Raw genomic sequence first — 24,830 nt, 5'->3', positions numbered from 1 at the left:
ATCCTTTTTGTAGAAACACTGCCTTGGTAATGTGGCGCCAGTAAAGCCACACCACATAATAAGTTTCTTGAGCCGAGCAAAGGATGACTTGTCGGTTTGGAAGCATTCTTTGGTGAGTTATAATAGAGGGACCATGTGACTGCAAAATGCCCTAATGATATGGATTGGGATACTTCTGGAGGGGGAGATGTGGGGGCCTTCTGGGAGCGGTGTTGGTGCATGTAGAGTTAGCCCCAATCGTAGGAGGTCAAGAGCAACAGTACTGCCTTTTTTTTTATTATTTCTGTTGCTGGTGGTGGAGCATTTGTGGGGTGATGATTTGTGGAACAGGAGGGTAACATTTGTGTTTGACACTGCATTAGTGGTGCAGGCACTGAACAGGATGACTGCTTCTTATGCTTCGGTGTTGAAGATTCTGAGAGAATTATTTATGCTATGCTTGCAGAAAAACATCTTGTTTCGGACTAACCACATTGTAGGTCTGGACAATGGAGTGGTTGATGCACTTCCTCGTTCAAAGTGAGAGACGTTCTGTGATTTAGCCACAAGTTCCTACAAAGGAAGGTCTTCATTTTTCAGAAGGTCTGTGGGCTATCAGGCTACGAAAGCATACATACTAGTGGAATATTCGCTGGCGGAGTCTACAACCTAGATTTACCGACAGCGCTGGAGGGAGTTCACAGCAGCAGGTGCCAGACGGAGTGGTGGTGAGAGGATGGGGTTATGGCTGAGATGCAAGGACATGCTGGAATTTATTTGGGTCAAACAGAAACAGGTTTATCTGTGATTACCAGAGTTGGCAAGCTGGCAGGTATTCCATTCTACTAGAAGATGTGATAGGGGTATGACCCATGCAGAGGAGACCTAGGTTGAAGAGTGTTAGAATGTTGGTCAGAACTGCATGACAAAATGCTCGTATAGGGTGTCCAGTTCTGATCCTGAGGGCAATAGTAGAGAGGGCCAGAGATGCGTGACCTTCTGCCAGGGAGGCGCAACTCTTCAGAGTGCTATTCAGTTTCATGTTCTGCACTTTTTGGGTTTGTTAGTCGGAGGGAAAGGAAGTTCGGGGATCATGCTGCTGACCTGGTGTGGCATACAAAGTGTTCTGAAGTGTGTTTGAGTAGGTCTAAGATTGACCATTCAAGTGAAGCAAGGGTTTGTCCTCGGTTGCAGTTGTGGGCCTTTTTGGAATTAAGGGGCTTGGGTGAGGGCCCTATTTTGTTGCATGAAAACGATCTGCAGTAAGCTCGGAGGTAAGTGCTGAGAGTGTTGAGAAGATGCTTGCGGGCATCAGGCTTGTCGGCACTGGATTTTGTACTCACTAATTTTGGATAGTGGCAGCGACGAAAGCTTTCTGGCTTGAGATGGGGGAAAGACAAAATTAAGGGTTTGGGGTAGGTGGTGGAGCAGTTGTGCGTGGAGGTATGTTCAATAAGAAATTAATGGTTTGTTTGCTTTATTGGCAAATGCGCCTTTTGCGAAGTCCCACTGGAGGGATATATGGCTCTGTGGGCCCTTCTTGGTGAAACAGGCTTGAGTACAGGCTGAGAGGCAAATTAGGATGATGCAATGGTGCACTCTTTTGGCCTTGGTGGGATGCGTTGGGGAAAAATGGTGCCAGTCTAGAGGGAGTACAAAGCTAACAGGGGCGAGTCCGATGTTTTAGGAATTCATCTAGGGGAGAATGATAAGATAAAATCCACTGAGCTGGATTTACTTAAGTCATGAAGTGGGTCTTGGAAATGCTGAAGGGTAGCTTGGTTACAACAGATGTTTTATGAACTAGACTGTTGTCAAGAAGGGTGTGGAGGGGTATGCAGCAGTGGCTGCAATAAACAGAGCCAAAAGGAACTGAACTGAGTGATGACTGTTTCTGCATGGTGAGGGGGTGCAGTTGATAGTAAATCAGAGCATTATTTTTGAGTCCCCACATTTTTTCATGCATAATGGGGTACCCTTGTTTGAGCAGAGCAATAAACTGTATTTAGGAGGGTTTACAAGGTCACAAAAATGGAGGATGAAAGACCGTGAAAAGCTCTGCGTGGGGGTGACATAAATGACACCTCGAAGATAGGTCTTTTTGGTGGCAGAGGAAGGAAAACTGTTCAGCTGACTGGTGGAAAGACAGGGGTGTAAGAACGAGCATAGAAAAATGGGGTCAAGATTTACAGCATGGATGAGGGCCTAGTCCAAGATCAGGTAGGCTCAACAAGATAGTTAATGAGGGTTCCGGTGCGAGGACCACAAGAACTCATGGCGTTTCAAAGGTTGTGTGCATTTCAGAAGTGTTTGGAGGGAATGATGCTGGTAGTAGGAGTTACTTAAGGGAGGGTGGTTGGGGTAATACCTTTTGAGGGCCCAGTTAACTAGGTAGCTTCTCCAGCTCAGCTGAAGGGCTAGGTACTCTGCTTGCTAGTTGTGAATAAAGTAGCTTTCTGTACTCAAGGCAAGCCGAGTGGTGTCATAATTTTCTTCCAATCAGGTCCTAAAGTGTGGGCAGGCAGAGCACTTGATGACGTGGTAGCCACAGGGCCTCCTACATACCATCAGCGCATGTTCTTTTGTGCTGATCGCCAAGCTGATGCCAACTGCTCACCCTGGTACATGTTGTTGGGGTTGGAAATGGGTGCTTTATTGTTGTGGTGCTGTTATTGTTGTATATTGTTATTGATTAAAGGCGCACAGAGAAAGGCAAACTATTTGGGTGATAGAGGGAAAAATAGGGGGTGTAAGAGCAAAGAAAGTAAAATGGTGCCAAAATTTGGGGCAAGAACAAGAGGCTGTTTCAAGAGTGGGCAGGGTCGGCGAGATGGTTAATGTGGGTTCCGGTGCGAGGACCTTAAGGACTCATGGCATTTCAAAGGTTCTGTGCCGTTCAGATGTTTTTTGGGTGGTATGTTTTGGGGTAGAAATTACTTAGGGGAGGCAGGTTGGTTTAAAAAATGTTGTACTTGAAAAGGCAGCTTGTGCGGCTCAGCTACAGAGGCAGGTACTCTACTTGCCAGCTGTAAATAAAGGAGCCTTCTGTACAATATGTAAGAAGAGTGGTGTGATAATTTCCTCCCAATAAAAAACATGGAACAAATGCTGGTGGCAGTTAATGGACCCAGCAACATTGGGAGAATTGTGAGGCACCCGTAGCAGTGTGAAGCACAGCAGAGCTTCCAACTCCAAGGGCTCAGGGAACTTTCTTGTACTAGTTGGAACATCTAGGAGTTCTTAACTACCACTCACAAGTGTGCACTTAATTTTCCAAGGCCAAAGGTTTAAAAAATATCCAAAGTCCTGATGTTTTCAAGTGGATCTTTTGAAAACTGCAGATCAGCCTAAGCCCTGCCCGGACTGGCACCAACATCCACCAGTGATCGAGGTCGACATTCCTCAAAGTCTCACTCTGCTGTAAGCATCCCTTTGATCACAACCAGGTGGAGAGTGCAACAGGAAGCAAGAGCAAAGACATGAATAAGGGACATGGATACCAAGTAGAGGGCTGATAATCAGCCTCTGTATCCTTCTTTCATCCAACAAATCGTTGGAGACAAAGATATTTATGCGGAAAGTTCTGTAAGCCACACCAGCTGACAACACTCTACGTGGCATTGCTTTGCATCATAAAAGAGCACATATTGATGTTCTAACGCTAATGGCATTCAAGTCAGTGCACATCAGTCATTGAATATTAAATTGTATGTAGGTATTAGTTCTATTAAGCCTTCAGAACACGGAGGTTAGACGGGTGTTCAGCCACATCTCAAACTCCATGTTCTATTTTCTCAGAGCAATTACAGCTACAACTAAGCATTCTACAAAGTCTGTCCACAACTAAAAAGGCACCACTAGAGGCGCAGTGCTTCTTCCACTCAATTACTTTTTCTTGCACTCAATATGAAAATCCCTAATTCCAAATAAAAATATTACCAAACCTTTTCTCGTCTTTTTCTTTTGGTTGATTGCGCTTCACTCACTGCAAAATCAAAGAGAGGAGCACAGACAGCCATGTGTGAACAGACTCCTTCTGAAGAGACTGAAGGAGGGCCACAGGAGACTGGACTCCTTGTTATCAATTACTCTAAGTAAGAGGCAGCTCCTGCTTCCATAGCGCTCTCATGGCCCACGGCACACAGGAGGGATATTGAAAGCTGGCGGAATGCTCCCTTTGTGGACCTGTAACAACAGCTGTAGCCCGCAAACCAAGCATTGTGATTTTCTGGCCAGCACCAAGAGTTCCATCTTGGGTGCTAATTTGCATTACAGCTATGCCCTGAACTTACAATTGAAGATCTATTTCCAGCATCATTGAATCCAGTTATACACCATGTACTACCTGTGTCTGAATACTCACCATAGAATTGCTTTTGACAGGCCCAGTTCTCCCGCCTGCCTGTGACTGAACTCAACATGTGTGATGGAGTATATACCATGGGGTCTTTGTGTAGCTTTGACTGTGTTAGTTATTGGGAGCAAAGTACGTGTACAGCAGTTTACAAGCTTTACAATGTAAAGATAAAATGATTAATGTAGCAGGTATGCACTTTAGCAACGTGTATTTTCAATTACAGCAACAACACTGCAAACGGTAGTTGTTAGGGGAGCTATAAAACTTACCGGTTTCCCAAACTCCAATTCCGAAAAGAATTTATACCAAGGTTCATTCGTTAAATCTACCTCTTCAGGACTTATATCACGAGTCTACAGAACCGGTGACAGGGAAATGTAAGAAAGAGAAGGATAAGATTATGAACAGATCACAAAGGAGAGGGGCGTTAGAGATGCAGGTGTGTCATAAGCAGGTTTGGAAAATGTGAGTGCAGATGTTTTGTGTATATACAACAGTTTGTGGACTGCCACAACATCATGACTATATTCTGTGAGGCTTACAAATGATGTCCACACCTCAGGCATCCCTCCACGCTGACACATTATTTATCAAAATTGTGTCGATAGGAGGAGAATCGAGGAGTCTAGACCTGATGTGTAGCATTTTGAGAGATATTTAGTCTCTTAATTTGAGACACGGTGTATATGAGATTACTGTGGTAAGCAGCATCAACAACACAACCAGGGTTTGTGGTTGGTATTGACTTTTGTAAATTTACAAATCTTTCGTACCACTGCATCTCTAACGGCACATGAATATGCGAGACACCATGCCACACAACATAAGTAGGGTCAGAAAGTCTGCACTCTGAAAATCAAACAATTTGTAATAATCTTCACATAGTGACTACAAAGACAACATATAGGACTGTTTGTTCGCCCACAACAAATGCTGGAAGTCAAACAGGAAGAATGAAGGGATATTAGAAAGGACAGGACACATAGACTGAAAGAGAAACAGCCCTCTCTTTTCTACCAGGATATGATACTTCTTAGAGCTGTCTCTAGCACTCTCCAAGAAGCACCATCAATAATGACCATTGCTTTAATTTGCATTCCATTGTGTACCATATTGGTACTCCACCGTGCTTCATTATCAAAGTATGCATGGGCTTCCGTCAATTCCACTTGAAGCCCATTAATGTGGAGCATTTAAAAAGGAATACAGACTTTTGGATAAAGACTCTTAGGGCCTGATTTAAAGTTCGGTGGACGGGTTACTCTGTCAAAACCATGATGGATATCCCCTCTGTTGTTTTACAAGTGCATTATATCCATTGGCACTTAGAATATGGCAAGCAGGATATTTGTAAAGTTTGTGCTAGAGTAACTCAACCACCAAACTCTAAATAAAGCCCTTAGTTTTCAAAAGCCTTCACAGGTTTTAGTCAATACCGTTGGGGAATGTCCTTTTTTCCTGCTCATACTAAACAAATACGAAGACCGAACATACCATAAATTCAAAAATGTATGCCATTATGAAGACAGTACCTGTACTTATCCGTGATGTAAATGGGCATTTTAGTCCTCTTGTTATTTGCTTTTGCAATGATCCCGCTCTTCATTGCATAGCTGCTTTTTACCAACGCTTTCGCTCATCTCAGCCTTTCTGATTTTATTCTGGGCTTAGATGGTGAGATTTATTTTTTAAGAAAAATGTTTGGTTTAGTCCGTGAAAGTTGAGATTAGAGCTAGGAAACAGGTATGGGGATTAGGATAAGGACCTTAGTTTAAGGGGAAATCTAAGGAAGAATTAAAATAAAATCAAAAAGATACATTTTCAAACTTTTTCACCACTTGTGATGCCTAGCAACTGGACATCTAGGCTAGTATCTGGCAGAGTGCCAGGACTAAAGACCGCACCCACCCAAAGTTAAGGACCGACCTGCTCCCCATAGGTGCAGCAGGTCAGTTGCCTGAAGCTGGTATACAGACCTGGTATGTTAAAGGTGCACAGAGTGACTGTGCAGTTAGGAGTCTCCTCCCGAGGTCCTTGGCACTGGCTCACCTGCAAAGTCTAGGGCCTTTCCGTTATTTGAAATCTTGACGGGGAGTAGGAGGCTCCGTGTCTCAGCCTGGGCCTAGCAGCTACATGGATATCTCTTGAGATGTCTTTCTGTTCTGTCTCACCATAGGGGGGCCTTTCCAAGGCAGGCCATTTCCTAGAGCCGCTCTCTGCAGGTGTTGCTAAGGGCATCTTGTCACCAGGCACATAAGCAGCCAGTCTCTACCAAGGCAAACCTTTAGACAACCCTCCTGAGGACAGAGTGTACCTCTCAGTTACCCCACCCCTACATGGCTGTGTAAAGCACTATGGGGACCAATAGGAGCATGCAGCTGTTTACGCTCACCCTCATATTAAGTACATACACCCAGTGAACTAGTCGGTAAATTCAATCCCTTACCCAAATCTAAAATAACAGACTCGTGTGCACTGCAACAGTAATTACAATGGCAGTTACTTATGCTACTTGTTTTGGCTGACTTCAAAATAATTTTCCCCCGAAATTTTAATATTTTTTAACCCAAAATGTTCATTTTCAGCGGAGGAAAATAGCTTTGCTTTAGTTCCGAAGAACAACATATAAGGGCAGTCGTTGTTTGCAGATGTTAAAAACATATCTCAGCTACAAGCATCATCATCTAATCACTCGTTTACTATTCAGAGCTCTCGCGCCTCCAGCTGATCGGAAGCTCTAAACTGACTTCAACCAGCTTCATGTCCACTGAATGGAAACAATGACAACATCATTAGTTCTGTAGTGCTTTCATTCAGAGGGTAAAGCTGTGAATACACGGACAAAGAACACACATGATGACTTCATGTGAAGGTATTCACCATCTTACTACAGTGTGAAATAAGTCTGTAGCTGTCTCACAGAACTCCCAGAATGTTCCAAAAGTATACGAGGGGACAACTATATTTTCTAAAAATGTTTAGGACAGTTGGATAGCCGGTCACTGCTCAGAACGACACACGGCCAGCCAGATGCTCCTCTTGAGCCTTATAATTTCAACAGACGCAAACATTTTCACATAAACGCACACAACCCTAAAAAACATCTCTGACGTGTGATCAGCTAAAAGCAGAAACTCATTCATGTATCCTACAATAGCACTGGAAAGAAAGGTTAAGAAGTTTAAGCACAAAATATTTTTCAGCTTCTACAAAATGAGTTTGGGCAAATGTGACCTCGTAAATGTCAATTTAGTGTTCATTCTAATTTCTACACATCTCATCACACGACAAAGTACGCTATAACATCCTGCAATTCTGGCATAACCACATTATTCCAACTGCAGAATATTTGCCCTTAGTTTTCTGTTAATCGCCACTATAGCCTCGCTGTTTACGATCGCACACAAATGCTGACGAAAGAAATATGTACGTGAGCGAAAAGCAGCTTCCGCTAAAACGCACAATTTCACGGTCTGCTTGACACAACAGTATGAAAATAAGATGACAGCAAACCAAATACAAGTAGGTGGTTCCAAAAATGACAGTATAAACGTACACACAGGAGTAAAACAGCTGCTAATCTTTATCGTCCAGAGCTGTTACTTTTAGGGTTTCTCTGAAGTTAAACAGACTGCATACGTAGCAAACAGGTTCCAATACAAAAGGCAGACTCTGGCGTGACGGGAGACGCATTAAATGAACGAGACAATTCAATGACGACGAGAGAACAGGACGTACCATGTTTTCATTGGTCAGCGCCGAGGATTTCCCCGGTTCATATTCATATATGCTTTTGGGCTCTGCACGGTATTTCCTAGTGTCCACCTTTTTATCCGGGGGCTCCCAGTCATTCCTGAGGATGAGAAACCAATTAAACATCAATTCCTTTGTTACCATGGAAACAGGAGCGCTGTTTTTGGCCATGGCCCGCCCATGTTAATCCTCATTTAATCAGGACATACTTTAATCTAGTGCGCAGGAGAATGAAACATTTCCAATGCTCCCGATGACAAGCCTGTTTACTACATTGCACGTGGTGCAACCTTTATGGCCGTGGGAGGATGATCTTTTAATATCTATTAACGAATTTTAATTTAAACATAATATTTTAGCATAACTCAATGTTTTAAGGTAAATTATTTTGATAGATGCACTATTAATTTTAAATAAATAATGCAATATGAATTAACAGTGATGCAATGTAACGCTCACTAGCCTGAAAAAAGAACAATTCATCTGTAACAGTAAAACCAGCCCAAAGTCAGGTGAAGACACACCACAACAGATCATACATAACAGAGTAAAAGTATAACGAGAACACTCCGAAACACATTAATGTACGTAGTAGACGTCTTGTATGGTCTGTGTTAAGGTACTGTGTGATTTATTGTACCAGTTGGAGCAGCACTCGCGTTGCAGTCGGTTTGTTAGTTTTACACTTTGGTAACATTTACAGCTCTGCTAAAGAAAACGTCATACCTACCAATAGTCCCATAATTTTTGCCTATTTCACTCCAGGGTGGGAACCTGCACTGGGGAGACGAATCAAGGGTCCTCGAAAGGCTCTGAAATGAGAGGCGAAAATCAACCCGACACAACGTAGCCTGAAGAAGATGGCGTTCGCCTGAGCCGGCGTCCAGCTGTAAGCTCCTGAATCAACATTGACTGGCCTGGGGACGTCAGGAAGCAAAGCAAATCCGGCGGACTGAAGCCTGAGGAGCCCCTGTGTTTCTTCGGACCGGTCGGGAGCAGTAGGGGAGTGGGACAGCAAGCCGACGCCCACCCGCGCAGATTTGCAGCGCAGCAGGAGGGAATACGCTGGAGCGCGACAAATGCAAACTCGGTGATCTCAGATATGCAACATATGATATGGAGACCATGCTTGGCTGGACGCTGCCACAACGGGACTGGGACTGGGTGAGCGGGAATTCCAGTCTGGGCCCTGAAGAATGGGGTTAGTGTTGGGACCTCTGGGGCCTCTCGATGACACAGAGCCTGAGTGGTGGATGTGACTGAGACCGATCTCTAGAGACCTTTCTCAACAGAGGCCCAGGCGTGGGAGCCTAACTAGGAGGGCCCTGATGAGGGATCCACCCTCACTACTTTTTCTTCCCCCATTGGCAAAAAGGGGCCATGGAGGCGGGGCCCCTGGATCCTTTATGAGTCCCTGGAGTGAAGGGACCTTGCCCTGAAGTGGCGTCTTCTAACAGACGCTGCCCAAAAGAGAAGGGGGCCACATTACTGAAACTATGAGACATCTTTAGGGGGTCCAATCTGACCGGTGTCAGCCCCCCGCCCCCCTTTTTGCCCCTGCTTACCGCTTGGGCCCTGCCATGAGGTACAGTAACACTCTGGAACTCGCACTCAACCAGACTTGATTTAGCGGGCCCCCTGCTTGAGAGGAGTGCCCCTGCGTATTGGAGCTTGCGCTGGACATTAAGGGCAATTAGAACTGAGGAGGCTCTGCCCAGAGGAAGTGAACATACCTAATCCAGCAGGCGACATCTCTGGAGGCCTAGGGATGTCAGGGGAGTGTATAGTCCTGGATGCCAGACAGCGACAGACAGTTTAATCTGAGAGCCCTCTCCATCCTGCCATCATACCATTATGGAACTAAATGTACCAGTGCTGAAGTCCTGGAGTGGCCCCCAATCCTACATCATTTTTGAGTGCGGGTGGTGGTGAATGGAGGGGGCAGGCGGGATCACCCTGATTACCAACTACAACATGGCCAAGGACCCCAAACCCCTCAGATAGGGGTTGATAGATATAGTAAGGTTATGGAGGTGCCCACTTCAGAAGACACAGTAACTACACTGCTGGACAATGCAGGATTAATGGCAGCAATCCAACAACCCAGGCTAGCCCTAGCAACTAGTGGGGAAAGTAGCAGAAGAAATCTCACTGCTGACATAAAATCTGTGGAATGTTGCAGATAGAGGGACGGCAACAGAAGATGGAATCTCAGAACTAGATCATACCACTCACTCCCAGGGGAAACACTTGAGAACAATAACAGCAATTACTAAAGATCTACTTTGGAGGGTGGATATTGCTGGAAATTGTACAAGGTGTAACAACGTACGATTCATAGTCTTCCTGGAGAGAGTGGAAGCTCAGCTTCCAGCATGATCGGAAGAGAAATGCTTTCATTTCTCTTCCGATCGGTGGGTGGGGGAGAACGGAGAGGCATGAAAGGAAAGGAAATGCTTTTCCTTTCCTTTCTTGTCTCCCTGAGCATTTCTGCACCATGATCGCATGGCGATCATGCTGCAGAAATGCCCACTAGACAACAGAGAGTTTTTTTTTGTTTATCAATAAGGGGAGCGATCCCTTGGGCAAGGTTCACTCCCCAGGGGAGCAATTATGTTTTAGGCAATTTCTGCCCCCCTTGGGGGCAGATCGGCCTATTTTTATTAGGCCAGTCTGCCACCAAGAGGGGCAGAAACCACTAGACACCAGGGATTTTCTTTTCTATAATTTCCTAAGGGAAGCAACCCCATAGGCAAGGGTCACTCCCCTGGGGGGCAAATTTATTTTAGGCCATTTCTGCCCCCTTTGGGGGCAGAGCAGTCTATTTTAATTAGGACGATCTGCCCCCAAGGGCAGCAGAAACCACTAGGCACCAAGGATTCTTTATTTTTCACAGATGAAGAGCGACCCCTTAGGCAAGGGTCGCTCCCCTGGGGGGCAAATTTATTTTAGGATATTCCTACCCCCCTTGGGAGCAGATCGGCCTATTTCTATTACGCCCAACTGCCCCAGCAGGGGGCAGAAACCACTTAGGCACCAGGGATTGGTGCATGTGTGTGTTTTGTTTGGGGGGGGGGCAGCCCCCATGGGGGCACAATGCTGTTGGCCATTTTTGCCTCCGTTGTGCCTATTTTTGCAAGGACCATCTGCCCCCAAGGGGGGCAGAAAGCCCACTAGACACCAGGGAAGATTTGTTTTTCAAAAGAAGAGGGTGGGGGTATGGCCATACCCCCACCCCAAATAAATAGGGACAAAGTTATTCTGCCCACCGGTGGGCAGATAGGGCAATTGCCCTGATCCACTCCCTTGGGGAGAAGGAGGGGGGGGGGGCGGGGGGGGAAGCCTACTAGATGCCAGGGAATAAAAAAATATAAAAAATAGGGAGGTGGTGGCAACCAACCAGTATGGCCATGGTTATGCCCCCACCCCAAATGAAGGGGGTAACAGTCTTTCAGCTCTCCCGCACACTAAAAGATCTTATCCCAATGACAAGCAAGAGGACGTGATTATTTTGGGTTCTGATTTTACATTTAGACCATGAGAGCTTGGCTAACTTCAAAATCGTCCCACTTGAAATGGTGAGGGCTGCGCTTTTTGGACTTTGGGACGGACCATGTAGAAAAATCTACCAAGACCTAGACACATCTGAAAACTAAACATCTGGGTGAGCCCAGGGTGGTGTGCTTCACATGCACCCGCACCATTTTCTCACCCACAATGCCCTGCAAACCTCCAACTTTGCCTGAAATCACACATTTTCCCCACATTTTTATGATGGAACTTTCCTGAATCTACAAAATTCCTACCACCCATCGTTGTCGCATCTATACCGCTAAAAATTCTGCCCCACTTGTCAGCCTAAGAACTTTTTCAAACTGCCCTTTTGAACCCGCTTTAGTTGCCCCTCAATTTCGACATGATTTTGGCTCTTCCTTGTCACAGGCACTTGGCCCACCTACACAAGTGAGGTACCATTTTTATCGGGAGACTGAGGGGAATGTTTGGTGGTAGGAAATTTGTGCCGGTGCAGTGATCCCACACAGAAATGTGGGGAAATGTGATTTGTTAGCTAAATTTGAGGTTTGCTAAGGATTTGGGGTAAGAAAACACTGGGAGATCCACGCAAGTCATACCTCCTTGGATTCCCTTGGGTGCCTAGTTTTCAGAAATGTCTGGGTTTGGTAGGCTTCTCTAGATGGCTGCTGAGCCAAGGACCAAAAGCGCAGGTGCCCCCCCATGCAAAGGCAGGTCATTTTGTAATTGATAATTTTGATGTGTCCACGTAGTGCTTTGGGGCATTTCCTGTTGCGGGCACTAGGCATACCCACACAAGTGAGGGACCATTTTTATCAGGAGATATGGGGAAATGGAGGCTAGAAGGAAGTTTGTGGCTCCCCTCAGATTCCAGAATTTTGCAGCACCAATATGTGAGGGGAAAAAAAGTGTTTTTTTGCTAAAATTTGAGGTTTGCAAAGGATTCTGGGTAACAGAACCTAGTGAGAGCGCCACAAGTTACCCCATCCTGGGTTCCCATAGGTGTCTAGATTTCATAAATGTCCAGGTTTGCTAGGTTTTCCTAGGTGCCGGATGAGCAAGAGGCCAAAAACCACAGCTAGGCACAAGGCTAACCAATGCAAGTGAGCTACCATTTTTATTGTGAGACTTGGGGGAAAGCTGGGCGGAAGGACATTTGTCGCTCCTTTCAGATTCCAGAACTTTCTATCACCGAAATGTGAGGAAAAAGTGTTTTTTTTAGTGCCAAATTCTGAGGTTTGCAAAGGATTCTGGGTAACAGAATCTGGTGAGAGCGCCACAAGTTACCCCATCCTGGGTTCCCATAGGTGTCTAGTTTTCAAAAATGTCCTGGTGTGCTAGGTGTTCCTCAGTGCCGGATGAGCTAGAGGCCAAAATCTACAGCTAGGCACTTTGCAAAAAACAGGTCAGTTTTCATAAGAAACAATTGATGTGTCCTTGTTGTGTTTTGGGGCATTTCCGGTCACGGGCACTGGGCATACCAACAAAAGCGAGGTACCATTTTTATCGAGAGACTTGGGGAATTGCTGGGTGGAAGGATATCTGTGGTTCCTCTCAGATTCCAGAACTTTACATCACCGAAATGTGAGGAAAAAGTGTTTTTTGGCCACATTTTGAGGTTTGCAAAGGGTTCTTGGTAACAGAACCTAGTGAGATTCCCACGAGTTACCCCATTCTGAATTCCTCTAGTTGTTTAGTTTAAAAAAAAATGTATAGGTTTGCTAGGTTTTCCTAGGTGCCGCTGAGTTAGAGGCCAAAATCCAAAGCTAGGCATTTTGCAAAAAAACAGGTCAGTTTTTTTGGGGGGAAAATGTGTAGTGTCCACTTTGTGTTTTGGGGCATTTCCTGTCGCGGGCACTAGGCCTACCCACACAAGTGAGATACCATTTTTATCAGGATACTTGGGGTATTGCTGGGTGGAAGGAAGCTTGTGGCTTCTCTCAGATTCCAGAACTTTGCAGCAATGAAATATGAAGAAAAAGTGTTTGTTTTTTGCCAAATTTTGAAGTTTGCCAAGGATTCTGGGTAATAGAACCTCGTGGGAGCCCCACAAGTCACCCCATCCTGGATTCCCCTAGGTGTCTATTTTTCATAAATGCACAGATTTGGTAGGTTTCCTTAGGTGCCAGCTGAGCTAGAGGCCAAAATCCACAGCAAGGCACTTTCCAAAAAACACGTCAGATTTCAATGTAAAAATGTGATGTGTCCATGTTGCGTTTCCTGTTGCGGGCACTAGGCCTACCCACACAAGTGAGGTACCTTTTTTATCTGGAGACTTAGGGGAAAACAGAATAGAAGAACACGTGTTTTTGTCCCTTGTCTTTCTCTACATTTTTTTCCTTCCAATTGTAAGACAGTGTGTAAAAAACACGCCTGTTTGAGAAATGCCCTGTAATTCACATGCTAGTATGGGGATCCCGGAATTCGGAGATGTGCAAATAACCACTGCTTCTCAACACCTTATCTTGTGTCCATTTTGGAAATACAAAGGTTTCCTTGATATCTATTTTTCACTCTATATATTTCACCAAATGAATTACTGTATACCCGGTGTACAATGAAAACCCATTGCAAGGTGCAGCTCATTTATTGGCTCTGGGTACCTAGGGTTCTTGATGAACCTACAAGCCCCATGTAGCCCTGCTACCAGGAGAGTCCAGCAGACGTAACAGTATATTGCTTTAAAAATCTGCCATAGTTGTAAAAAGTTATAGAAGAAACGTGGACAGGAATGGCTCTGTTTAAAAAAAACAAAATTTTAGCTATATTTTGGCTAATTTCTTAGTCTCCTCCAGTGGAACCCACAAACACTGGGTACCTTTAGAATGCCTAGGATGTTGGAAAAAAGGACGCAAATATGGCGTAAGTAGCTTATGTGGACAAAAAGTTATGAGGGCCTAAGCGCAAACTACCCCAAATAGCCAAAAAAAGGCTCGGCACCTGAGGGAAAAAGGCCTGGCAGCAAAATGGTTAATGTGAGATGTTTGACACCAAACATCCCTATTTTTAGAGAAGCCATCATGTAGCTGGGAACTCCTACTGACCAGTGTCCAGCGCATGTATTTAAAATGGCTTCCATTCACACTTGCCATGTCTAAGAATCGACAAAGACATAGTAGGGACATATTTGCTCATGCCAAATAGGCCTTCACTTATAATATATTGCACCCTGCCTCAGGGCTCAAAGGCCTGCCTATAGGGGTGACTTACAAATATTACAAGCATTGTTTAGGGGGTATGGCACACCATGTCATATTTTCATTTTTTGGTGGCACCTTGTTATGCAGCCTGCAATGACATTCTGCATAAAGTTGGTGGTGGGTCCTGTAGAGTGTCACAAGTTGTGCTACAGTTCTTGGGGGCCCTCTTCAGTACCCATGCCCCAGGTACCTGTGGCACCATTTGCCAGGAACTTGCAGAGGTGCTAAAGGGCCTGGTCACTTGGGGGATACTGCAAACAGAACCCAGCTTCTTACAGAGCGCATTCATGGAATGTTGCTGTCCACCTTTCAATGGTTTTTCTTGTCATGTTGTCTGTATCAATAGCATAATGGTGCCCACCTCTTGTATAATAATGGACCTGGCATTATGGTGGCTGTTTTTTGGTATTACATATGCTCAGCTCAAATGCTGTCCAAAAGTGGTAGGAAAATCAAAATATTTGTGGTTTCACAATAGTGTTAGGGGAACCCACTAACCAATTATACTTTGAAAGCTGATGTTATTAAAGAAACATATTATTTGAACCTCCCGTCTTGCCCAACCATTACATTTTACGCCATTTCCTCATCATTTAGAATTTCACAGCTTTTTCTGGACACTTTGGGCTTTCTCTCCTCAATTCCATTTTAAAGTGAAAGTGGTTTTTCATGGATCTCTTGTGCTAAGAGACAGATTACTCAATGCCTATTTGAAGCAGATAAAACAAGGCAAAAAAAAAAAATGTATGTATTATCTGCTTTTTCACCTTTGAGAGTCAATTCAATTTGAATAATTTATTTTGTTCATTGACCATAAAAGTAACACATAAATAGCACAATATAAATATATCACATCTTTATAGTCATTAAAAAAGTTCATTAAATAGATAGCTTTCAAACTCACACAGCAACAGCACAGTTATGACAATGCCAAAAATGATGAAACCTTGCAGTACAAAATTAAAAAGAAATATCTTAAAGGCCCAAAATCGAGTCCACATCTAACTAGGGCTGGCATCGGACTGTTGAGGCAATAGAAGAGATAATTTTGCGCCATACTGGCCAAATGCTCTCTAGATACTTACCAACGTAGAAGACAATGACAGGGGATGTGTCTTTTCTACATATTCTCAGGGAAACCCTGTATTGGCAAACGCCTAGGGAGTGACATAGGGGGACAATCCAACACTTGCACTGCTTAATGTATTTGGGACAGAAGAACAATAAATGATTGTCGGTGTCTTCACCTCCAGTACATGCATTACAAGTTTTACTACCCCATTGCTACCTTTCCATTTAGCTGCAAACATGGAAAGTGGGAGTGAGCCCAGCCTGAACATTAAATAGAGGGCTTTTGTAAAAAGGAGGCTCTCTCTCATCCATGAAGGCTTCGAAGGAGAGAAGTGAAAGCATTGGGTCAAGATCCCCAAAGCTCGACTGGTTGGACAATTTTTTCTCCTCATGCTCCCAGTACATAAACATCAGCTTCTTTGCTTCAGAAGATGTGATGGCCTCTGGATTTGACCCGTATTCTTGCAAGGGCAAGGAATAGAGGAACTGTTTTACATATTTCAGCCACAGTGACATAATGCCTCCCTGCTGCCTACCCAGGACATCTTTTAGATCTACCCTATAGAGTGCTAACTCGGCGATAAACCAGACTCACAGTCAATATATGATTGGTTAAGACAAACTAAGGAGGCTATGGACCGAATAACCAAGTCTTATTTAAACACAAGTGGGGAGCTTTGGGAGAGTTTAAACGCTGCTCTCAGGAATTTGTTTACCGCTACTTCCAATGTGTTTATATTACTAAAGCCCCAAAGATCTGCACTGTATGTTGCGGCAGCCACAGCTTGGGCCCTCCAAACTTCAAGAAGGTGGGAGATTGGATGAAAGGGGGTCTTGTTTGCAAATATAAGGATAGTGGCTGCCTTATAATTTGATATGAAAGTGCTTTTTGTAACTTGGTTAATCCAGGTGTTTGCGCTAGACAAGCTGTTGATAAGATAATCAAAGTCAACCACTCTCTCTAGCGCCTCCCCATCTGGGGCTTGTAGCCCTCTAAATCCTCTATGAGGGTGAATGGCCATAAATGTGGTTTTACTTGCATTGATTACCAAGCCATGATCAAAGCAAAATAACTTAAACTTTTTTCAGAAGAGTCTCAAGACCGTTAGGAGTTTTGGATACTAGCAAAGTATCATCTGTGAACAACAATGCTGGTACCTTAATGCCCACAAGTAGGGGGAAACCACTGTCGCAGCCCTTTAAGTAATCTAGGAAACCATTCATCAACAACAAAAACAGGGTGGGGGCAAGTACGCATCCTTGCCTAGATCCCTGATCAAACCCAAAAGGATCAGTAGTTTCCTCGTTTGTTCCCCAGTGAATTTGTGCAAAATTGTCACAGTGGAGCCGGATGATGATATCAAGGAGAGGACTGGGGAGCCCTAGATCTCTAAGAGTACTCCATAGTTAATCTCTAGGAACCATATTGAATGCTGCTTTTAAATCAACAAAGCGACATAAAGGCTTCCCCTATTTAGATTGATTTCTTTCCATCTAATTAGTTGGAACCTAAAATCCTGGCCCACTGTACTGGTTTTAGAACAGAATCCGGGCTGAAACTGGGTTAGGATCTCATTTTATTTTATCCTGGATAATAACCGATCAAGTATTACCTTGCAGAATAGTTTTTGGCTAGAATCAATCACACTCATTGGCCGATAATTTGCTGAGTCTGACTTAGAGCCTTTCTTATAAATGGGGATAATCTCTGCACCTTTCCAGGATTTAAGTATTTCAGCACCCAGTATAATGGCAGTAGAAACATAACGTAGAGTGCCCAAATGACAAGTTTGGGGATAAGAAGGTTCACCCGGATATGATGCAACCAAGCTGCCTTACCAGAGTTCTGAAAACTAATGGCTTAATTGATTTCTACCACAGTAAAGAACCCGTCAGGTTTAGAAATGCCAGACTCATTAGGAGTCAGACAAGTTGTTACAGCCAGCTTAGGGCTGGAGTTAACAGGGATCATAGAATGAGAGTGAGATGAAGTACTACTATACAAGGCTTCAAAATGATTAATTCAGTCCTGTGGGAGGATAAAGGATTCAGGCTTGTTCCCTGAGCGTACAGCTTTCAAAATGTTGCTCCAAATGTCTATAACCCATGTGGATTTTGCACGCTTTTGTGCTAGTTTGTAGGAAGATCTAGCGGATTGAATATCTTGACAGAGCCCACCTTTAAAAGCATTAAGAAGGTGGCTCTTCGCTGCCCTATCGTGCCATGTAGTGTCTGATGTCTGGAAAGAACTCTTATGAGGAGGGGCTCTGGTAAAAAAACACAATTTCATATCCTGAAACCACTTAACATGGACATCCATGTTCATATCAGGTGGTGACTGGGACACAGAAAGTAAGGGCAAAATAAAAACCAGCCTCTGATATAAATGGGTGTATACATCCTCATTATTCACTACACTCTCGCATCACCACAAGGTAATCACTGGGTTCTTCTTGCCCTATCTAAATTACCATGAAGGGTAAGGTGCAAGGGAAAGTGGTCGCTCTGAAACCTGGGCAGAGCTTCTATATCAATAATCTTTTCCCAGGATCGAAGGTCCATCAGGATATAGCCAATGTGGTTCTGGTAAAAGTTCCCTCTGAAAGTGGGGTGCCTCTCTTCATCTGACTTGATTCTGCCATTGCTGGCTCTCAGATGGTAACACATACAAAGATCCAGAAATTGCAGAGCTACCTTGGGGAAGGTTATTAGACTGGAGCCTGAGATTTGAGAAAGGCCCCAATATTGATCTTTGTCACCTTTTTTTTCCCTTAACCCCAGGCCACAATCACAGCTGTTTTCTTCTTGGACTTTGAATAAATATTATTGCTAAGAAGATGTAAAAAAGAGAACTCAGATGTATCGGGGACACTCCTACTATATAAATTAAAAATAAGTAATTTTAAATTTTTCCAAGAAGAACTCTCGAGACTAAGCAAGTCAGGGAAATCAATGGGTAATTGTCTTACATGGCAATCCAATGAGATCTTAAACCAAATGAACAAGCCACCTGAAGGTGTACCTGCCTTAAATTTGCGGGCAAGCATATGAAAGGTCTTAAAGCCGGCAGTGAGGCTTAATACGCATTGCAGCAGAGCCCCGAGGCCAGGGGAGCAGGAGGCAGGCAAGCATGCAGGAAGAAGCAGACGAGCACAGGTGACCTGCTGAGACCAGGCTTGTTAAGCAACAGAGGCTGCTGGAAGCACAGCCTGAGGAGGACGGCAAACAAGATCCCTTGGTGGGTGCTTGGCACTTAGCTGCAGGATCAGGGGCAGAGCACAGAGAAGGATCAACAGGGGCTGCAGCCCCGTCATCATACATGCCAGGAGGCGCATAAGGGCAGCTTGCTTGGCCTGCGGTGCGGGACTCACTGCTTATGAGTGCAAGCCAGGGGGAGCCTCAAGCCTACAACCTCCAGCGGTGTTTGCGGAGGGCTGCCCCGACATCACAAGCACCAGGAGGTGTATTAGGGCAGTGTGTTTGGGCCATGGCGCTGGACGCGCTGCTTACTGAGTGGAAGTGGAGGGTGGGTGGGGGTAAGGGGAGGCTCAAGCTTACAAACCCCATCGGTCTTCGTGGAGGTCTGCCCCATCATCTTGAGCGCCAGGAGGCGCATAAGGGCTGTGTGCTTGTCCCACTGTGTTGGCCACACCTGGGCACTTGCCCGGGCGAAGACCGGACCAACAGCAGGCCCATCAGCGGCCACTCGAGGCCAGGCTGGGCCATCCCCTTTGAGTGTTTCACTTGTCATGAAGAGGTACTGATTTATTGTTTTATTTTATATTATTTGTTTCTTTTATTTCTTCTATTTGGAATATTTTACTGTGTTATTTTTTATCTAATTACAGCCATAATATGCCTAAGGCCTAAGTAGGAAAGTGTAAGGCAGCCAGCAGTACTTTGCAAGGCCCCCAGCGATCGAGTATGGATAGTTTTTAATCAAGGGCGCTGGGCATTATTAGTAAAGAAATCAAATTAGCGGAACACAGTATTTCAATTTCATATTAGTCCTCCCCCCATTGGATTTATAGCAAAAGTTTTATCCGGCCCATATAAAGATGTGATGGATTTGCGTGTCATAACCTAGTTGGATCCCTTGGACCCTTCCCAGGAATTGCAAGAACGGCAGTTCTCTGATACATCTAATTTGGTGCCAAATGTCATGTTGGAGCCCAAAATTATGGTAGTTACTCCTATAAATGGTGAGGAGTTTTGGGGGGAATGGGGGAGAAAGAAACAGGAGGATGTTAAGACCAGAAAACATGAAACGGTTAATACCACCCAGACTCCTAGGCAGAAGGCTGCTCCGAAAGTAAAGGAGTTTGCTTCGGATACTTTACAGGATACTCTAAGACTATGATTAAGGAAGTGGTAAATTCGGTTCTAGACTCTAAATTTGAAGCCACTTTTAGAGCGACTGCGCTTAAATGAAGGGGAGCCTAAGAAGCTCTGTGAATTGAGGCTTCACCGGGTCGTGGGTTTGCATGGCGAGTCATGTGATTTATGTGTCCCAGACTGTAATGTGATGCCCGGATGCCAACACTCGGTGCAGGAAGTAAACACCAAGACCCCATTAGCTTCTTAGGGCAGCGTCTCACGCCAGTCTATTGGTTGTACTCAGCTGGCAGTGGGATCCGGGGCAATTAGTAATGGCTCACAGATGGGCTCTAATAGGTAGAAGTATGATATTCCTTTGGCGTCATTACCTGCCGATAAGTGGCAGGATTTAAGGTTACCCAATAGGGTTCCAACAAACAGGGAGACAGAGCAAGTGAATACAATCTCCAGATCTGAGCAGACAGGTATCAGGCCACACATCCTCCCAGATTGTACTCCTCATCTTATCGTTTTAGAGAAAGTTCCATTGTTACCCATGGCGACCCCAAATCACATTCATTCCTTTTAAATAAGGTTTCATATTGGCTACAAAAGTATTCTGGATGGAGTTAGGATCTTTCCAAAGATGTTATTTCTGTGAAAAGGGTTTCTTGGATTGGTCCAGCACAGAAAACATCATGGCGTGATTGTATAGTTGTCAATTTTAGAGTGCCAAGTTTGGTCCGGTCTTTGTTACATTCACGCAGTCAATTTGACTCTGTAAGGGGGTGTTATTGAAGCATTGCCTCTTGGCTTTTTCTACCTCGCTATTACATTGAGGCGAGCCGCTGTGGACAGCAGATCTTCTCACCATGGACCGCCCAAGGAAGGGGTAGGTAATTGCCCAATTACTACAATGATTTTTAAATCTAACAGATTTTTTCCTCAGCTGGATTGACTGCCTCACTTAAGGGGTACGCAAGGCACTTCGGATAGTCATTTCACTTTGCTATCAGATGGTGGGCAGCAATCATAGTATGCACTGTGCATTAGGGGGTGATTTACTGCATGCGGGGCTCTGAGTTAATTTGATGGAATGTTGCAGATTTACATGCAAAATTAGGGTCCTCTGACTGGGTAAAGCTGGTAACCCATTACCAAGTTATATGCTGTCAGGAGACATGCATGCAGGACCCCCCATTATTGGATGGCTATGTCACCTATTTTGTTAAAGCCACTCTATTGAATTCAGGGCGTGCAAAGTGAGGCTTGGTAACATTCGTCTCAATAACTATGGCGGAGTGTAAAGTGTCAGAACTGAATTACACTCCTCATTTTCAGTTACATTTGTTTTCATTTAATAAGTCCTGGTTTGTTATTGGCTAATTAGTACCACAATATATTTGATCCTCAAATAACAGCAACTGTTGATGGGTTGGAGGATGCCTTATATATAGGTCTCTGAATAATATAAAGAGGGGGGTTTTGCTTGTGTGGGTGGGTGATTTTAATGTGGAGCCTTGTGATAATAGCTCTCTGTCACTTTGTGGTATTTGTGATGAATATGAGAATTCGTTGATGCACTTTATACATTCTCCATATGGGAATGCATTAAATAGAGTACTTGTTGCTAATGAAATGGTGTTTGCTGAAGAACAGGGGATGTGGGGACTAATGCGGATTTCTTCATTTACTGGTGTAGTGTGGGTTCTTTTATAGACCATATTTTGGTCTCTAAATAGTTGTTACCAGCTCTGGCAGGGTGTAAAATGATAGCCTTGTGCATTAGTAATCATAACTCTTTAATGCTGGTGCTTAACAATTTACCTACATCTAACACCACTCAGGAAACTTGGCAATTGCTGATTAGTTACAGTAGGAATAAAGGGGTTAGTGGGTGTTCGGGGAACATTGATAAGGAGGCTTTTTATAATGATTTATTACCGCACAAGAAATCTGAGGTTAATCTGATCCGTCAGGAAGACTCCCACCTTCATGAGGGTATTAGAGCTTTTACCTCCCTCAAGGAATATATGGCAGACAAATTGACTAGAACATCTAGTTGTGAAAGAACAATTCCCAAGTGGATTGATGGGGCTTGCTCTAAGGTTCAAAAATCAAAAAAAATAGCGTTTAAGAGAAGCCCCAGAGAAAAGCTTAGTATAGCGGAGGCCAGGAAAACATATAAGGAAGATGTTCCAAGAAGGAAAGTTGAGATGAAAGATAAGGCCTGGAGGAGCTGAGACTTGTTAGCTGGAGCAAAGACCCATGGGGGTTCTGGAAAGTTGTGAATTCTCAGATGCTTGTGGGAGACTTAATACCCAAAGTTGAGAGTCTGGTATCGAAGGAGGAATGGGTGGCTCATTTCTCTGCCATTTTTAGACCCATGGCACAATTAGAGCCCTTTCCTGGCAAGGTGGCTGGTGCAGAATGTGACTCAACCACTATAGATCTGTGTAGTTCGATTAATGTAGTTGATGTTATTCAAGCGATAGAGAGCAGTTCTGCTAATAAGGCTCCTGTTGAGAAGTGCTACAATTGTGCCTATTTTCAAAAGGAGAGATAAAAGGCTACCACAATGTTATCAGCCAATCTTGCTTCTGGATAGCACTAAGAACCTGGGTGAAGTCAAATTGGCGAAACTAAATATTTAATCAACGCTACATCTCACTTTATTTTGTACATTCTACTTGAATGAGAGAAGGCGATTTTTGCACCCACACTTGCAGGACACTGGTTTTAAGTCTCACATATCAGCTTTTGATTATTTGCAAGGTCTGGACAATGAAGAAGTGATTGTGGCTGTTTTTAATTTTATTTTAAGTGTTTTAAATTACAGTGTCTTTATTGATAATTGTATTGTGTTTTATATTGTATAGTTTTAAAGGATTTATAGCTTGGTGATTGTTCGGATATGATGCAACTTTTAAGGCTGATTTAAGCCCAATAAAGTATTGTGACTGACTGACTGACTGTCTTAAAGCCTTGCCTATAGGGATGGGACTCACAGGTTTCCTGGAACATGAGTTTGAGGGGTTGAGGGATCAATAAAAAAAAACAATCCCCTTGAGCATGCTTGCTTTCTAACTCAGCAATATTCTAGGAGACCAAAGTAAGGTCATTGGTAAGGGTAGTCTTAGCTAGAACTTGCAATCCCTGGGAAAGAAAAGTTGAAACTTTTGCATGGGATGAGAAAGATCTGTATTAGGGTAAACATACACTCCTGTACTAGAGGGATAGGTGAAGTCACCCAGAACTTCTGTGGGAATAACTGGGAGAAGACTTTTGATAGAAACCTGTACTTGGGAAGGGTTTCGACTTGGGCTGTTACTCACAAAGGGGGTTCCTATGGTATCCAGTCAATCCACTCAGAAGAGAGGGAAGAGGACTTCGGTTTGGTTCCCTCTCTCTAAGGGGAAAACTCTAGTCTGAAACTGGATCAAGGAATCTGTAGGAGTAAGGGATCGAGCCTGTAGGGACAGTAAACCATTCACAATCGAGGGGTGAGAAAATTGCAGTTTGATACAGTCTGAGACATCTGAAAATGATAATCAAGTAGCCCTGACGATATCAGAGTGAATTACAGTATATCACTTTTCACGTCCCTGATCCAGTGCATTACTTTGTTTATTAAAGAAACCTCATCTTCCTTAATGAGTAGATGTACCTTTGGAACGCAGTCATATCAATCGTCCCGATGAGGGAAAAAATGTTATTATTCGAGCTAGTCAATGGATGGGTAGTAGGATGAACAGATTTCTGAGCTGTGGCCAAAATTAAACGACGGTTTAAAGGAGGGTGAGCTGGGTTAGGCAAGGGACCTCTCATTCTCCCCTCGAAGCCATGCTTCATTCTTACGGAACAATGGACTATGCCAGTACTAGCAGGATTCTGGCACTTGCAAGCAGGCGGGGGAAAGTGGTTTCCAAACAGGAGCCACAGAATTGTTCAGGGAACTTGCAGTGACATCACTATAAGATCTATAGCAGGGCAGGATGAAGGGTGGGTCAGAATGGGAGGGAGACCCCAAATTATGAAGAGGCTTGCACCCCTCTTTCTGGCCTATGGACTGGGATTTCAGTAGGGATTGTACCACACCCAGCGGATCCGTTTTTTTAGCCCTCAGGGTACTGATGAGTGCCCACAGTTCTCTAATCTGGGCGCTAGCTTCCTCCGCCGCTGGCATCTGGGAAGCAGAGCCTGCAGGCTCACCTGAGCCATTAGTGGACAGAGCACTGGTAGCCAGTGGAGAGAAACGATTAGAACATACAATTACAGGATCTACCAGGGCTGAGGTTTAGATAGATTACACAGTTGGGCGCTAATTTCAACATAATCCTCCCGCACCTTTGCTTTGGGGTTAGCAGCCGAGGGTTGCAGTAATGTAGATTTCACATCCTTTTTCTTAAATAGGGGAGCAACTTTTTCGATTTAGCCCCAGAGATACTTGATGTATCTGGGTGCAAAATAAACTCCTCTTTCTCTATGAGGTAGTCAATGTCTTGCAAAGTGCTAGTGTGAGAGGAACATTCAAAGGCCTTTTCCCCTGTGGATTCACCAGTTTTTCAGACCACTTCTTTTTCTCCATACCTTAGGAAACAAATGATCAACAAATTTCA

The 24,830-nt window shown here is 44.2% G+C and overlaps 1 protein-coding gene across 32 annotated transcripts in view; it reads right to left on the bottom strand.

Annotated features, from left to right (window-relative positions):
- Positions 1-24,830, bottom strand: part of SORBS1 (sorbin and SH3 domain containing 1) — a 794,498-nt gene that overhangs the window by 211,570 nt on the left and 558,098 nt on the right. For 30 of the 32 annotated variants that reach the window (XM_069240476.1, XM_069240479.1, XM_069240480.1 and 27 more), the window contains 2 exons: positions 8,075-8,189; positions 4,606-4,689 (listed from right to left, as the gene is read on the bottom strand). In XM_069240476.1, the coding sequence (XP_069096577.1) occupies positions 4,606-4,689; positions 8,075-8,189 (199 nt within the window). The remainder of the gene's footprint in view (positions 1-4,605; positions 4,690-8,074; positions 8,190-24,830) is intronic. The other 2 variants (XM_069240462.1, XM_069240473.1) reach the window with 1 other exon arrangement.

Source organism: Pleurodeles waltl, chromosome 6 (genome assembly GCF_031143425.1).
Source record: "Pleurodeles waltl isolate 20211129_DDA chromosome 6, aPleWal1.hap1.20221129, whole genome shotgun sequence".
NCBI classification, from domain to species: domain Eukaryota; kingdom Metazoa; phylum Chordata; class Amphibia; order Caudata; family Salamandridae; genus Pleurodeles; species Pleurodeles waltl.
The sequence above is the reverse complement of the archived record's forward strand: the minus strand, read 5'-3'. Positions and strand labels throughout refer to the sequence as shown.